General features: G+C 57.5%; 7 protein-coding genes across 7 annotated transcripts; 3 read left to right on the top strand and 4 right to left on the bottom strand.

The window, feature by feature from the left end:
• Nucleotides 1-96: 96 nt before the first annotated feature.
• Nucleotides 97-2,697, top strand: ACA1_172170 (WD domain, Gbeta repeat/F-box domain containing protein; the record flags this gene model as incomplete). The annotated part of the gene is made up of 11 exons (XM_004356479.1): nucleotides 97-210; nucleotides 343-420; nucleotides 534-620; nucleotides 705-816; nucleotides 963-1,201; nucleotides 1,314-1,432; nucleotides 1,537-1,648; nucleotides 1,755-1,891; nucleotides 1,991-2,171; nucleotides 2,246-2,499; nucleotides 2,610-2,697. The coding sequence occupies 11 exons, from the start codon at nucleotides 97-99 to the stop codon at nucleotides 2,695-2,697; spliced, it is 1,521 nt and encodes a 506-aa protein (XP_004356532.1).
• Nucleotides 2,698-2,793: 96 nt separating this feature from the next.
• ACA1_172160 (uncharacterized protein) lies at nucleotides 2,794-4,639 on the top strand (the record flags this gene model as incomplete). The annotated part of the gene is made up of 7 exons (XM_004356478.1): nucleotides 2,794-2,899; nucleotides 2,971-3,062; nucleotides 3,176-3,280; nucleotides 3,405-3,773; nucleotides 3,861-3,945; nucleotides 4,201-4,334; nucleotides 4,451-4,639. 7 exons carry the CDS (start codon nucleotides 2,794-2,796, stop codon nucleotides 4,637-4,639), a joined length of 1,080 nt encoding a protein of 359 aa, XP_004356531.1.
• A 93-nt stretch (nucleotides 4,640-4,732) lies between these two features.
• On the bottom strand, nucleotides 4,733-6,432 carry ACA1_172150 (outer membrane autotransporter, putative; the record flags this gene model as incomplete). The annotated part of the gene is made up of 5 exons (XM_004356477.1): nucleotides 4,733-4,981; nucleotides 5,054-5,735; nucleotides 5,861-5,960; nucleotides 6,043-6,158; nucleotides 6,233-6,432. The coding sequence occupies 5 exons, from the start codon at nucleotides 6,430-6,432 to the stop codon at nucleotides 4,733-4,735; spliced, it is 1,347 nt and encodes a 448-aa protein (XP_004356530.1).
• A 320-nt stretch (nucleotides 6,433-6,752) lies between these two features.
• Nucleotides 6,753-7,959, bottom strand: ACA1_172140 (uncharacterized protein; the record flags this gene model as incomplete). The annotated part of the gene is made up of 7 exons (XM_004356476.1): nucleotides 6,753-6,940; nucleotides 7,063-7,141; nucleotides 7,259-7,345; nucleotides 7,420-7,485; nucleotides 7,573-7,633; nucleotides 7,719-7,828; nucleotides 7,906-7,959. The coding sequence occupies 7 exons, from the start codon at nucleotides 7,957-7,959 to the stop codon at nucleotides 6,753-6,755; spliced, it is 645 nt and encodes a 214-aa protein (XP_004356529.1).
• Nucleotides 7,960-8,184: 225 nt separating this feature from the next.
• Nucleotides 8,185-10,705, top strand: ACA1_172130 (diacylglycerol kinase accessory domain (presumed) domain containing protein; the record flags this gene model as incomplete). The annotated part of the gene is made up of 12 exons (XM_004356475.1): nucleotides 8,185-8,223; nucleotides 8,311-8,421; nucleotides 8,529-8,596; nucleotides 8,718-8,835; nucleotides 8,974-9,104; nucleotides 9,175-9,249; nucleotides 9,415-9,581; nucleotides 9,673-9,756; nucleotides 9,904-10,088; nucleotides 10,207-10,304; nucleotides 10,399-10,522; nucleotides 10,625-10,705. The coding sequence occupies 12 exons, from the start codon at nucleotides 8,185-8,187 to the stop codon at nucleotides 10,703-10,705; spliced, it is 1,281 nt and encodes a 426-aa protein (XP_004356528.1).
• Nucleotides 10,706-10,882: 177 nt separating this feature from the next.
• Nucleotides 10,883-11,515, bottom strand: ACA1_172120 (uncharacterized protein; the record flags this gene model as incomplete). The annotated part of the gene is made up of 3 exons (XM_004356474.1): nucleotides 10,883-11,049; nucleotides 11,121-11,360; nucleotides 11,467-11,515. The coding sequence occupies 3 exons, from the start codon at nucleotides 11,513-11,515 to the stop codon at nucleotides 10,883-10,885; spliced, it is 456 nt and encodes a 151-aa protein (XP_004356527.1).
• A 573-nt stretch (nucleotides 11,516-12,088) lies between these two features.
• Nucleotides 12,089-13,018, bottom strand: ACA1_172110 (rieske [2fe2s] domain containing protein; the record flags this gene model as incomplete). Its single annotated transcript, XM_004356473.1, has 3 exons — nucleotides 12,089-12,221; nucleotides 12,311-12,503; nucleotides 12,574-13,018. 3 exons carry the CDS (start codon nucleotides 13,016-13,018, stop codon nucleotides 12,089-12,091), a joined length of 771 nt encoding a protein of 256 aa, XP_004356526.1.
• Nucleotides 13,019-13,339: the final 321 nt, after the last annotated feature.

The raw sequence follows: 13,339 nt of genomic DNA, 5'->3' as shown, positions 1-13,339 counted from the left end.
TCTAACAGAAAAGGGAGGAAAAAGAGTGACCACAGCGAAACCAAGGCAGGCCTTCAACTTTGCCAACAACAAAAGCACAACGCAAGAGAGAAGACGATGGAAGCGGATTCATCTATCCTGGGCGAGTTGGAGGATCAGGTCACCTGTTGGATCTGCTTCGAAGTGTTCGACGAACCGGTCACGCTGAACTGTGGACACTCCTTTTGCAAGGTTCCCTTTCTTTTATTTTCCCTTGCGTTTACTTTTTCCTTATTATTGAATAAATCTGCTGGATGTGTACTCTAATCTTGTTTATTTTTTTATTAATAATAATTTCAATCATTTATCTTTGCTTTCGCGAAGGAATGTTGCATCAAGCTGTACAAGAAGAACCCGCTATGCGCCTTCTGTAGACGCGAGTTCGGTCTGCCCATTCCCGGCGTCAACCAACAGGCACCGCACACGACCCACCACACTGGCGTCTCTCTCTGTGTGTCGCTTGCTCACAGTCCTCCACGATCTCTCTCTCTCTCTCTCTTGCTCTCTCTCTGCAGCTTGCCACCCTGGCGACGAACTACAAGTTGCAGCAGGAGGGCGGCGGCGGTGGAACCATGGACACCGGCCTCAACATCGAGCAGGAGGTACCTTCCTACACTCACACAAGCGTTACACTGCACGAACTCACGTTTGTGTCGTGCGTGTCGTGTGTGCGTGTGCACGTACAGTCGATCTGGTTCGACATGCCGAACGAGGTGCTGGCGGACATCTTCATGCAGCTGCCGCCCCGCGATCTCGGCCGTCTCGGCCTGGTGTGCCACCTCTTCAAGGACGTCTCTGGTACCACTGCCGCCGTGCCGCCCTGCCATCACCTCCGTAGTACCTTACCTCTCGGGTGTCGCGTCGTTGGTCGTGTTGCGTGTGTCGTGTCGCGCGTGTCGTGCGTGTGTCGTGTCGTGCGTGTGTCGTGTTGCGTGTCGGTGTAGAGGACAACTGGATCTGGCGTGGGATCTGCAAGGAGCGCTTTCCCTTCGTTCAGGTGAGCCGCTACGGCAACAGCTGGAAGCGCTGCTACGCGGCCCGCCACAAGATGCAGAACGGGTGGGAGGGCGGCAGGCCCGGCGACTTCAAGATGACGCCCCTGCGTGCCCACAAGAACTACGTCAGCGCCTTCGATTACTACCGCAACAACGTCGTCTCGGGCTCCGCCGATTCGTCCCTTCAGGTTCGTTCTTTGCGTGTGTGCGGTGTGTGTGTGCAGTGTGTGGTGTGTGCCGTGTGTGCCGGTGTGCGTGTGCGTGTGCGTGTGCGGACACCAACACGGGTGGGGCGAACAGATCTGGAATGTGACCCAGACCAAGCCCCTCCACGCCCTCAATGGACACAACGGCGTCGTGGAGGCCGTCAAGTTCAACGAAATCAGGATCGTCTCCGGCGCCACCGACAACACCGTCCGGTACGGCTATAATACTGTTTTTTTTGTTTCTCATGTGGTGAACAACATAAATGGCAAAAACAAACAAAACAAGAAAAGCATTAAAACTAACGGTTCGTGTGCAGCGTGTGGGACACGACCACGGGCACGAGCACGTTGACCCTCAACCACACCGGGACCGTCCGCACCCTTCAGTTCAATGAGAGCACCATTATCTCCAGCGGTGACGATCGCACTGTACGCCTTCTCAAGAGCCACACCACACACACCACACACACCACACACACGGCACGCACGCAGCACTCGCACACGCGAGTACTGATGCGGGTGGCGGGTGCAACAGGTGAAACTGTGGGACGTGAGGTCGGGTACGGCGCAGAGGTCGCTCGCGGGCCACCAGCAGGCGGTCTTCATGGTCGACCTGGCCGGCGACCGTCTCATTTCCGGCGGTGGCGACGGCGTCCGCGTTTGGGACATCAAGTACGGCACCGCACACGCATCGTCGCACACCGCACACACACACACACACACACACACACCACACACACACACACACGCACTGACCTCGCGGTCTTTCAGGTCGGGCGCCTGCGTGAGGCACCTGCAGGCCGGCACGGTCATGCACGCGCAGCCTGCCGGACCCAACGAGCTGGTGACGGCCGAGAACGACGGGTCGGTCCGCATCTGGAACGTTGCCACGGGCCAGAGCCTTCATCACTTCCCCGGCCGCTGGGGCCTCCAACCGACGTGCCTCCAAGCCGTACGTCACGCCACACACACCCCACGCACCGGACACACGCAACACGACCGGCTGACGATGGTGCATTGGTGCAGGATGGAGACACGATCGTGGTGGGCACGAACACGAACGAGCTGCGCGTGTTCGACCAGAAGAAGCGTCAGAGCCTGCCCAACCTGAACGACCACACGGCGGCGGTGAACGGCTGCCAGCTCGACGGGCAGCGCCTGGTCTCGTGCTCGGCCGACAACACCATCAAGGTGTGGGACCTCAAGACCGGCAAGCGGCTCTACTCGCTCCTGGGCGGGTCCCTCCAGGAGCGCGCCGGCAACCCGCCGCACCCCTCCAGGTACTGTCTTGTCCCACGCGCGCCTATTCCTCGCACAGACGTGAGCGCTCACGCACATCACACGACACGACACACACGACACGACACGACACGCGCAGACCGGGGTGCAGCGGCCTCAAGTTCGACGAGGGTCGCATTGTGGGCGCGTTCAATGCCCTTCTCAGGGTCTACTCCTTCACCGGCGAAGACGCCAAGTGAAGACTTTCTCCGCCGTCACAAGAGTCATCAGGATTGGTGCGAATAAATTAAACAGCAGCATGGCCAAGAAATTTGTTATTTTATTCGTCACCGGAGATGGACGTGGGTCTGCCGGAGGAGGTGGAACTGCGGTGGCTCGCTTGCCTGAGCTGGCCTGATCTCGTGAGGGCGGCTCAAGTCTGCTCTCGCTGGCACCGCCTGGGTACCCCCTTTTTCTCTCTTTTTCTTGTCGCTTTCGTTTTCTCACGCCCCCCCCCGGGGGGGGGCGTGCAGCCAGCGACGTGGGTCTGTGGGAGAATGCCTTTGTGCGCGAGTTCGGCGACACCGCAGCCGCTGCTGTGCGCTCCACAACTTCCGTTCGTCAGGTACGTGACCAGCTGAGCCGAGTGTGGCACGTGTGTTGTGTGCGTCGTGTGCGACGCGTGCGTGTCGTGTCGTGTCGTGTCGTGTTGTGTCCTGCCACCCACCACCACGGCAGGCGCTGGACAGGTTGTGGGGCGCCGACGAGAGCACATCCATCGAGTACGGCGAGTGGACTTCTACCTTCCTCCTCGACACCCGACTCTATCAGCCGTCCCGCACCGTACGGTGACGCACGCACACACGCCACACCACCGCACCACTGTGCATGCACGACATGACACGACACGACACGACACGACCAACGACACGACACCGCACACGCTTGATGGTGGAATGGTGAGCAGGAGGGGGCAGTATACAATGCAAACGCGGTTGCACGCAACTTCGACGCGGAGGATCAGACCTACGATGAGATCTGGGATCGCGGCGAGGTCCAGCCCCACCAAGAAGACCACCACAACGACGATGATCACAAAGGGGAGCACGACGACGAACCGACGATCGTGAAGCCGTGGAAAGCCGTCTTCCTGCGGCACTACCTGCTGCGCTACAGGTGGCTGTACGGGTGCGAGCCGCAGCCCGGCGGCAACACCAAGGCCAAACCGGCGAACTCGGTGATGCGCGGTGTGGTAGCCGGGATGAAGTCGAGCGGCAAGAGCCACTTCCTCCGCTCTCTCGCCCCCGATCAGCACGTATCGACCCAGGCCTGCCCCGTGAGTGTCGTGTCGTCTGTGTGTCGGCGTCGTGTGTGTTGTGTGTGGTAGCTACCTGTATTCCATGCGTTCCGTTGAATGTCGCAGGTGGAGGACGGAGGCTGCAACGTGGTGGTGGTCACACTGAACAACGGCCGCCGGATGGCTCTTCTTGAGATGCGGCGCCCCAACAGTAAGTCGCAGATTATCCCGAGCTGTGCTGCAAGGCTTGCTTCGTTGATTCTTTGGCTCACCTTGCTCTGTTGAACTCACTGATCGAGCTAGGGTGGTTTGGGAAGGACTACAATGGGGCACCTGTGTCGTGCATGGTCTTCATGGTCGACTCGACCGAGTTAAGGCCGTTCCTCAGTGCGCACCTTGCCTTCTTGCCTCCCCGCACGCACACACCGCACACGCACACACTGATGTTGTGCGCACACCACACAAGATGGAGAGATTGGAAGCGACGAAGAGTACAGGCGCATGGAGGACATCTACAAACGCTTCCATGGCGTTGCCGGGCAGGCTCATCTGCACTGGTTGGTCGGCATCGTGTGCGCGCACAAGATCGACCTCGCCACCGTACACCCCTCACCACCACTTCCGATTGTGCACTACCCACGACACGACACACACGACACGACACACACACGACACACACACACGCGCAACACTCATTCCAGTGGTGTCGTGCACAGAGCGAAGCCGAGAAGGAGGAACTGCGGGAAGTGATCAACCGCAAGCTGCGCGTGGACGCGCTCAAGGTGTGCAGCTGGTACTGCTTGGCCAAGGTCACCACCCTCGGCACGTCCGCCACCGACCGCCGCAGTTGCCTCGCCGCCGTCCAGAAGCTCGCCGCCAACCACAAAGTGCAGGACCTGGCCTGAGCTGTGCCACGTCACGGTGCGGTCCAATGTGTTTTCTTTAACTCTCTTTTGTGACTCTCACAACTTCAACTTGTCTCCCTTCTTCTTTGCTTCTCACCTCCGAGGCTCGCCAAAGCTGATGTCTGTCATGTTGAAGTCCGCGCCCGACACCGGCGGCTCGAAGATGCCGATGCCGCCCGAGTTAGCGCCGGACAGCGCGCAGGAGCAGTTGGCGACGTTGAGGCCCACCCGGCTGTCGGCGGCCAACGAAGCGCCGGCATCGACCGTCGCGCAGTCGCCCAGCACGCTGCCCGCTCCGATCACCGCCGACTCGCCCACCGTCACGCAGTCGCCGATCACCACCTGACCCCTCCTCCCCGTGAGTTGTGTGTCGTGAGTGCGCGTGTGTCGTGCGTGTCGTGTTTTGATGCATACGTCGGCTCCGATGGTGGCGCCGCGCTGGATGGAGTCGCCGTTGCCGATGGTGACGTTGTGGTCGACAGTCACCCCCTCGAGCACGTTGTAGTCGCCGATGACGTTGTTGTCGCCCAGCACCGAGTCGGCCAGCGCGTTGCCGCTACCGATCTTGTTGCCCTGCCCGGCCCGCGTCGCTCGGATTGTATTGCTGTCGCCCATGCGGTTGAGGGTGTCGAGAAGCGCGCTGCCGCTGAGCACGTTGCGCGAACCCAGAGTGTTGGCCTCGATCAGCGTCGACTGGTTGATCGCGTTGTCGTTGTACACAAAGTTGGCCCGGCCCAGCGTGGCGTTGCTCAGTCGGTTGAGAGCGCCCAGCCTGTTGCGGGTGCCGAGCGACGTGGCGCCCGTCAGGGTGTTGGCGTCGCCCACGATGTTTGTGTCGTTGAGGGTGGTGCCGCCAGTGATGATGTTCTGCGCTCCGATTACGTTGTTGCGAAGAAGGGTGGCAAGCGCGAGGGCGTTGTGGTCGCCCAGCTGGTTCTTGAGGCCTATCCCCGTCGCATTGATCGCGTTGGCGTTGCCGATCGTGTTGCGATCCAGCACCTGGCTGTTCTGGGCGATCGTGTTGTTGGCCCCGATCACGTTCCTGTCCCTCAACAGAGCTGAATCTAAGGCGTTACCATCCAGTAGCACGTTCAGGCTGAATGCGGACAAAACGTCAGCGAGTGTGTCGTGTCGTGTCGTGCCCCGTGCCGTGTGCGTGTGCGTGTGCGTGTGCGTGTGCGTGTGCGTGTGCGTGTGCGTGTGCGTGTGGTGACTTTTTACCTGCCAAAGGAAGAGTTGGAGAGACGGTTGTCGCTGCCGAGCAGAGACTTGCCGCCTAACCTGACCGAAGTGAGCGAGTTGCCCTGGCCGACCTGAGCCTCTGGGCTCGAAAAGGTGAACGAAAAAGAACGAAAAAGGTGAGCATTCCACTTGGTGGCACCAGCTGTGGAATAGGCCCGTACCAGACGAAAGTGTGGAGCAGGCGATGTAGTTGCTGCTGCCCACGATCGAAAACGAGCCGATGGCCGTCTGAGCCACCGTATTGTTCGACCCCAACACCACCACGTCGCCCAACGCACTGCGTGGTTCAACAACGACCTGGTGAATTCCCAATCCTGAAAGGAGGTGATTGGGGGGGGGGGGTGAATGTACGTGGAGTTCGAGAGTGCGTTGTCAGGGCCGAAGCGAATGTTGGACCCGAGCCGGAGGGAGCTGTTCTCGTCTAGCCGCACCAGCGTCCAGTTGGCCGGGCACAACTGTTCCTGAGCCGTCGCCTGCCCCTTGGCTCCGAAGCCAGTGGTCACCAGTAGGACCACTACCATCAAAGCCAAGCATGCCATCGAGCCACCCATCGCTTTCGTTCTCTTCTTCTGTTCTCTCGGTTCTTGTTCGGCTGTTTGGGTGGTGTTTGTTCGAGTGGTGTGAGCTTGGGATTGTTGGTTTCGATAAATGGGCCACAGAAGAAATGGGCCACCAGAACGGACGGACCCTCGGCCTGACCCTCGGCCTGTTCTGCCCGACCGCCGACGACTTGGACTTCATTGTCCTTCCGGCGAAATCTCGCTCTGGCAGCTTAGTAAATTTCGAGCTTGCGACATTCCTTCATTTCCTTATTATGAAAGTGACATTGTGTGTACATCGGGTGGAGTGGGGGGGGAAGGTCCACAGGGTTTCATAGGCCCTGGTCTTCGTCTTCGAGGACGTTCTCTCGGCTGGCTTCGCGCTCGTCGAGGCGCGACCATCGGTTTCGCAGTCCGCCGCGCTCACCATTTGGTTCGTCGCCCGAGGAGGGCAGCGGTGGCAGCACGCGCTCGACGTAGCGAAGCCGGAAGCAATCAGCGCAAGAGGACCACGCATCCTCTGCACCAATGCATTCATTAGCTCGGCTCATCGACCGAGGTGTGTGTCGTGTGTGTCGTGTGTGTCGTGTGTCGTGTGTCGTTTTTGTTGTTCGAGGTAGCTCGTCGTTCGTTGTAGCGTACCAAACGAGCAGCCGGATAAGAAGGCCACGATTTCCTCGGCTTCTGCTTGCTTCTTGTAGGTGAAAACGGCGAGAAGAGACTGATGATGGTGTGGTGGGTGGGTGGGTGGGTGGGTGGTGTGGAGCGTGAGAGTGTGAGAAGACCAACGGAGTAGTAGGTGCGACCAAGCGAGAGAGAGGGACATGTTTCTACGCACCACGAAAGTGAATGACAGGAGGTCAGTCAGGAAGAAGTCTGCTACGGCGATCTCATCGTCAGCGTCATACTGCCACACATCAGCCAACTGGAGAAGAGGCAGTGAGAAAGGAAGACGCTAGCTGCTGCTGCTGCTGCTGGAGACATTGTGATGCTCCGTACTTCTGTGATGTCGATGCACACGTTGGCGAGCATCCCAATGGCGAGCATCGTCATCATCGGCGCGAACTGTGAAGCAGTGGTGGCAGTTAGCGCTTCGGAGCGAGACATGTGTGTGTGACTCTTTTGTTGAAGAAGAAGATGGTGATGTCCTACCAGGCCGGTGCCAAACTTGACGTCGCCGAAGAGGAAGCCGACGCACATGACCGAAGAGAGGCTGGTAGTGAAGATGGAGATGGTGGTGGTGGTGGAGTAGAGTCAGCAGAGGAATAGGTTCAAATGAGGAGGGGCAAGGTTCTTACCCTACACTGGTCCAGAGCATGCGGGCGATGTAGACGACCTCTGCAGCGGTGTCATGATCGTCCCCGAGGAAGATGAACAGATTGCCCAGGGTCAAGAAGACGAAGAGCAGCTGCAATCCGATTTTGATTAGATTTGTTTTTATCTTGCCACCCAGCAAAACACAACGCCTGCGCAAGGCAAGCTTACCTCATTGAGCACGATTAGAATAATGAACAAATTTGCCGCTAATCGAGGCTTCATTGATGGGGTAAGTTGCTGCTCTTTGGATGATTCTTGAAGCTTCTGAGCTGCTTACGTCAGCAGCCAAGCCGCCGGGCTGACGTCAGCCTCGCCGACTTTGCCGCCGTACGGCCGCCGTGGCCGACGACCCGCGGGAGACGGATAAATTAGTTTATTCTGCTTTCCTACCGTACCAACGCCAACAGCTCGTACCAAGGCGCAACTGTTGTGTGCATACAAGAAAAGATGAGCGGTAAGGAGATTGAATCTTACACGAAGGGCGAGGTGTGTCCCTCTTTTTGCTCTTTTTTGCATCGTTTATGTAGAATTATGAAGTTGCAGAATGTTAACGTTATGTGTTGTGTTGGATAGGCGCTGCTGGACAGCTCCAGCAGCGGCTCTTCGTATCCAGCGGGAACCGACTGGATCGCCATCGTCAACACCAAGAGTGGCGGCCAAGGCGGCAAAGAACTCCTCGCCAAGGTACCGCCCCGGGCAACTGTTGCACATTCCAGAATAAAAAATAGTAATTATATAATCTAATTATAATATTACATTTATTTATTCATTTTATTCATATTTTTTGGCAGTTCGCCGAGCACAAGATCCTCCCCGAGGACCAGGTCTTCGGTTTGATTCCCGAGGGTCCCGAAGCAGCGTGCGTCTCCTCCGGCCCTTACCACGGCCCACCCGTTGCGGTGGCGCCCGCACGTGCGGCATTCCGCACATAGCTCACACACGTGACGATGGCCCTGTGCGACCAACGGGTTGCAATGCAGTGTGCAGAAGTGGGCCGAGGACCCCGAGCGGTACAAGCTGGTCGTGTGCGGCGGTGACGGCACCGTCGGCTGGGTGCTCTCCGTCGCCGAGAAGCTCACCGACAGCGCTCCTCCCGTGGTATGACTTTGCTGCGAAGCTGCGTGCGTGTGCGTGTGCGTGTGCGGTTGGCTGTGTGTCGTGCGTTGCGACAATGTCAAGAAGGCGCAGCGCAATGCAATGTTGGACATCCACTCACTCACGGCCGGGTGTGTGCAGGTGGGCGTGATTCCGTTGGGCACCGGTAACGACCTGGCGCGCGTGTTCGGATGGGGCGGCGGCTACAGCGGCGAAGACCTCAAGAAGCTCATGAAGAAGTTCGCCAAGGCCAAGACCATGCTCCTCGACAGGTACGCCCACAACGCAAGCCGAGTTCGAACTCGAACGCGTTCATTCCACTCACGTTTGGCGTGTGCCTAGGTGGCTCGTCGACGTGCAGCCGCTCCAGGAGTCGGACACCGAGACCAAGGCCAAGATCGCCAAGGCCCACTCGACGTAACGCACCCCTCTGACCTAAACTGCCTCAATACACTCTTCTCTCTCTATATATATTACATTACATGAAATTATATCTTATTATATTATTTTCCTATTTTTATATGTTGATTTCATGATGTTATAACATGTTCTGACCCCGCACGTGATTGGAACGTTAAACAGCGACCATTCGGAGTCAGACGATTCGGATGATGAGGACGAGGACGAAGAGGTGTCGGCGGGCAAGGGCAAGGAGGCCGAGCCGGACACCGAGGAGGTGGACCTCACCCACCTCCTGAAGGACGGACCCAAGGCCCAGACCCACATCATGAACAACTACTTCTCCATCGGTACTTCCCTCCTTGATGGTCCCATCAACTTTTTATATATTCTTATATATTTTTATTTTTCTTATTAACATTATTGATTATTTTATTTCAGGCGTCGATGCGGAGATTGCTCTGTCGTTCCACAAGATGCGGGAGGCCAACACCAAGCTCTTCCAGTCTCAGCTGGTCAACAAGGGTGCGAACTTGTATTTTGTGTGTGTGTTATATAATATATATATATATATTGTTTATTTTTGTTTATTATTATTTCCTTCCGAAGCGTCACACTGATCACGCCTCCAATCCGGGCTTCGCCTTTCTTTTTCATACGATGACTGTGCAGGGTGGTACAGCGCGCTCGGCGCCAAGACGATCCTCAAGCCCCACCGCGCCATCCGCCGCTCCGTGCTGCTGGAGGTGGACGGGAAGGAGATCAAGATCCCGCGCAAGGTCCGCGGCATCCTGGTGCTCAACATGCCCTCCTACGCCAGCGGCACCCAGCCATGGGGCAACAAGAGGGAAGCCCAGGTACCATCCCATATTTTCACACGCACGACCGCACACGCGCCACCGCACACGCACACGCACGGGTATTTATTTCTTTGTTAATTGTACTAATACAAAACAATTATTCTTTTAAATAAAGTATAAGGACCCGGCGATCAACGACGGCGTGATCGAGGTGCTGGGCCTGAAGAGTGCCCTCCACCTCGCCCGCATCCAGACGCACACCTCGGCTGGAAAGTACGTCAGGCTGACTTGCCACTTCGCCTCGCTGATGCTGGTGGTCTGCGGCTGACTGACCACCCCATTTTTATGTGGGTTCGGCGTGTATCAGGGGTGTCCGGTTGGCGCAGGGTAAGTCGATCACGCTGACCGTGAGACATCCCCTGCCGGCCCAGGTTGACGGCGAGCCCTGGATGATGGCCGTCGGCACCGTGACCATCACCCACGCCAACCAGGTTCGCTTTCGCTTTCGCTTTCATTTTTGCTTTAATTACTAATACAACAAATAATAAATAATAAACATGCTCACGTTATCAATGTGTGGCATCCCTATGCAGGCTCACCTGCTGTACAATGTCAAGGCCAAGGATGCCGAGAAGAAGGAGCTGCTGCTCAATGGCGCCCGAGCCGACGCCTGAACCTTTTCGCTTGCACCCGGTTCTCAGCAAGGAACCTTCCAATCCCTCTACACCATGACCATCCGTCATCATCGTCATCATCAACTATCAATCAAGCTTGACAAAACACCTTTTTTAGTATTGTTGTTGTTGTTGTTGGCTTCAAGCAAGGTGGTTGCGTTGTGTTGCCACACAAAACTAAGCTGATTCGCCTTCACCGGCCCTCAACCGGGACCGGAGGCCCCCCTTTCTCAGGGCGAACAGGTCGTAGAGAAGGGCCAGGGCCAACAACAACGAGGCCGCGCTGAACAGTCCGCCCGCGATCACACCGAACGTGCCTCCGTACCTGAGCGAGCTCCTCGTTCCTGCGAGCCAGGGCATGATTGATGGGTCAGCCACTCATGAAGTCTCGTTGTGTGCGGAGGTGGACGTATACCGACGATGTAGACGGCGTTGGTCAAGACGAACATGCCGGCGCCGAGCACGTAGAGGTCGATGGAGGTCAGCTTGAGGAAACGCCCCGTGGAGCCCTTGCTCTTGGTGCTCTGGATGATGAAGAGCCGCATCAGCAGGCCGTACAGCACCAGCGCCGCGCCGATGGTGGCGATGATGCTGGCGCCCCTGGAACCGGGGTCGGGTATCTTCCTCGCGTAGCCGACCGTATAGACGATCCCACCTGCGCCACCACCACCGCCATCAACACCAACCACCAGGTCACATGGGGATTCTGTACTCTAGAGGTTTTAAGAAGAAGAAGAAGGTGGTTGTTGATGATGGTTCACCGGCAATAATGGGGAGGGTAGAGAAGATCATGATCTTTTGGCGCTTCATCAGGTTGGCTTTAGCTCTGCGCACTTTATAGGTGCGGGTCAGAAACAGCTCGGCTAAAAGTGTGATGGCTCCGCCGGCCTGCAGGAGAACGAGGTAAGAAGAAACAAACAGTAGGTGTATGCTGTGGAGTGGCCTTCTTCTTCTTCTTCCTTTTCTTAGAAGGATGAGGGGGGTGGCGCACAATAATGCAGGCGCCGGAAACGGTGCCGGTGACTGCGAACCCCTTGCGGGTGTCGGCGATGGTGAGGGTCGAACTCACGGCCAGCAGGACGGCCCAGATACCCAACAGCCCACGAAACCTCAGAGGGGTGGGGGAGGCTTCATACTCTCTGCGCAAACTCACCGTGGTCTGGCTTGAGTTATGTGATTGAGATTGGCCACACACCTTTTCAAGACCGATAGTACAGACCACCTGCATGTTCCCATTATCACCATATCGGCGTGCGCCATGCCCAGTTCGCCCGAATCCGTACCTAGGAACAGCCTCCAACGCGACTGCGTCCCTTTAGTTATCTGTCCACATTTACAGCACCTTCCCATATCGAGGTGTGAACGCGTGGAATTTTCTTTTCTTCAACGCTCAGCGTCGTCGTTTTCGTCGTCGTTGTCGTCATCGCTGATGGGCGGCAGGCAGGGCAGCTTGGCCATGACTCTGTCTCCCTCCACCCAGGCCTCGTAGACCTTCAGCGACTCGCTCCAATCACCACTTTTCCGGCACAGCATGTCAGCATGTTAGCCTTTTTCCACGTGCACACACTCCACCGACACACAGCACCACCGGTCATCTGAACGCACCCTTCGTGGCATCGTCCGCTGGCAAGGTCGTACTTGTAGTAGTGCAGCGGGCACACAACGTGGGGCACCACCTTTTCAACTCCTCGTCGGGCCGGGCACGCCCGCGCTTCCTCCTCGTCCTCGTCTTCGTCTTCTTCATCTTCATCTTCGTCGTCCACCACCAGGTCCTCGATATCGCCCTCGCTCAACGGAGCTGTTGTGTGTCAACACCATCACATCGTCACTAGACTCATCAACGCGACGATACACTCCGATGATGGTACCTCCTCGGTGCGGGCAGGCGTCGTTGAGTACGTAGGGACGGTCGCACCGCCAGAAGACGGCGAGCCGATGGCCCAGCGCAGGTCGTCGCACCAGCATCCCGCTGCCGCCCTTCTTCACCAGCTCGGCCACGGTCGTCAGCTCCTCCACCACTTCCCGTGCGCCTCCTCCGTCGTTTGCTTCGTCCTCTGGCCGAGGTGGTCGCTGCAGCGAAGGTGGCGATGGTGCGTCGATGCGGGTGCTCGCTTGCATCGACAAGGCGGTGGTGACGCTCTCGGTGCCATCGCCTTCTTCCTCAACCTTCTTACGCGTCGTTACCTGCGCCTCGTTGACCCGGGGCTTCTTGTGTAGCGTGACCAGACCGACCTGGTCGATGACCCCAGCAGCGACGGCCAGGCCTGTCGCCTCGTCCTTCCGCTTCTTCGGGGAGCCGCCAGTCCACTCCATGACCTCCTCGTCCTCCACTACACGAATCTTGCCGCAGATTGATCACGAATGAAGAACTCTATTTAGACAAAACTCTATTTAGCGCTGGCAGAGAGGTTTGCAATCTTAGTTGTAGTCGTGGGGTAGCTGTGCCCCTCAAGAGCCCCCCCCCCTCAGTGTTGCATGCTCTTCACTCGCTGTTACGTAAACACTGTGGCCTGGTTGGTAGCATGGTTGGCAGACCTTAAGGTGACGCTCCTACGGTGCTGTACGTCATCCTTCCAAAAACCATTTTGGGAGGTGCTAAGACCACGTTGATGATGGTGTTGGTGTAGATGTTGA

The sequence above is a fragment of the Acanthamoeba castellanii genome, assembly GCF_000313135.1.
Source record: "Acanthamoeba castellanii str. Neff unplaced genomic scaffold scf7180000084741, whole genome shotgun sequence".
Taxonomy (NCBI): domain Eukaryota; phylum Discosea; order Longamoebia; family Acanthamoebidae; genus Acanthamoeba; species Acanthamoeba castellanii.
The sequence above is the reverse complement of the archived record's forward strand: the minus strand, read 5'-3'. Positions and strand labels throughout refer to the sequence as shown.